At 61.2% G+C, this 1,313-nt stretch overlaps 1 protein-coding gene across 1 annotated transcript in view; it reads right to left on the reverse strand.

The window, feature by feature from the left end:
• The window catches only part of LOC110584463 (multidrug and toxin extrusion protein 2-like), a 57,338-nt gene extending 57,187 nt beyond the window's left edge, over positions 1-151 (reverse strand). The window contains exon 1 of the mRNA XM_044921804.1: positions 1-151. This exon is cut by the window's left edge and continues 9 nt beyond it. Within this exon, the coding sequence (XP_044777739.1) occupies positions 1-151 (151 nt within the window).
• Between the last annotated feature and the right edge of the window lie 1,162 nt (positions 152-1,313).

The raw sequence follows: 1,313 nt of genomic DNA on the forward strand, positions 1-1,313 counted from the left end.
CGAGCGCGACCAGCGCGGCCGCCTCGCGTCGCACGTCGGGCGGCAGCGCGCCCCGCAGGCCTCGCAGGCAGTCGCGCCAACCCGGGGCGTCGGGCCGCTGGGCGCTGTCCGGGGGGACGGCGGCGGCGGCGGCGGTGGTGGGGTGCTCCATGCTGGCGCGGGCACCGGCGCGCGGGAGGCGGCGGAGGGCTGGGGGCGGCCCCGCCCAGCCCCGCCCAGCGCGCCCGCAGACCTCCCCACCTGCAGACGCAGTTGGGGGTGGGGATGGGGATGGGGGCGGGCCGCGCCACCCGGGACGCCCCCGCCAACCGTCGCGGTGCGCAGATCCCCGGGGGCTGGGGGCGGGGCGCGGAGACCCCGAGGGGTCGGACGCGATCTGGGGGCGTGGGAGGCCGCGTGGGGGGCGCTCTTAGAGGACAAAGGAGACTGCAGGCCGTTAGAGTGAAATATGCGGGGGGGGTGGTTTGGAGAGGGCGAATTCGTAATTCCCCGCTCCGCACATCCGGAGCGCTTTGCTGCCCTTTGGGGTGACCTCTCCTTCTGCCTCGGGTTACGGGTGTGTTGAAGTATTCCCCCGGGGATGCGCTCCTCGCAGGCAGTTTGGGATCGGGAGATAAGCCTCCCCATCCCCCATCCCCGGGGCTCCCACCTGACGAAGAGGGGCAGATACTGTGAGAAGTCTCTAGAAGGCTAGGGAGTATCTGTCGGAGACTGAAGGAAGAGGGTGTGTATGAACTTCCTAACAAAGACCTGAGAGAGGAGACGTTGCTGGGGCCCAACCTTAAGGGCAGGCCTTTATCTTCGCCCCTGCAAAATGGTCCTCCAAGAAGCAAGCATTTGAGGGTGGAGATGCCTGAAGGTGGCCCTGGGTGCTTTTTACTCATGGTAGCAAACTTTTTTTGATCTGGTCCATTATCTGTTCTTTCAAGGCAAAGGCCAGGCCTAGCTCTTTATATCCATCTAAGCACCCAGTGTACTTAATACTGAGGCTTGCTGCGGGGAAGGCTGAGTCCAAGTAGGACTTGGTTACTGCTTAATCCAAAGCCACTATTTAAGTCTTGTGCTCTGACCCCCGAGACGAATTAGCAATGGTGGTTTGGACTTTCACAGCTCCAAAGACTTCCCCAACTATTCTCCAAGGGAGGGGGGCGGGGAGGAGAGAGCATTCATGGAAACCCCATCCTTTTGAGACACCACCACACAAAACCTCCTGGATATACCATGTTTGCCACCCAAAGTTGGGGTGCCTTTTTTTTTCTTTTTTTTTTTAAAGATTTTATTTGACAAAGAGCACAAGCAGGGTAGTGGCAAGC

This window comes from Neomonachus schauinslandi, chromosome 15 (genome assembly GCF_002201575.2).
Source record: "Neomonachus schauinslandi chromosome 15, ASM220157v2, whole genome shotgun sequence".
Classification (NCBI taxonomy): domain Eukaryota; kingdom Metazoa; phylum Chordata; class Mammalia; order Carnivora; family Phocidae; genus Neomonachus; species Neomonachus schauinslandi.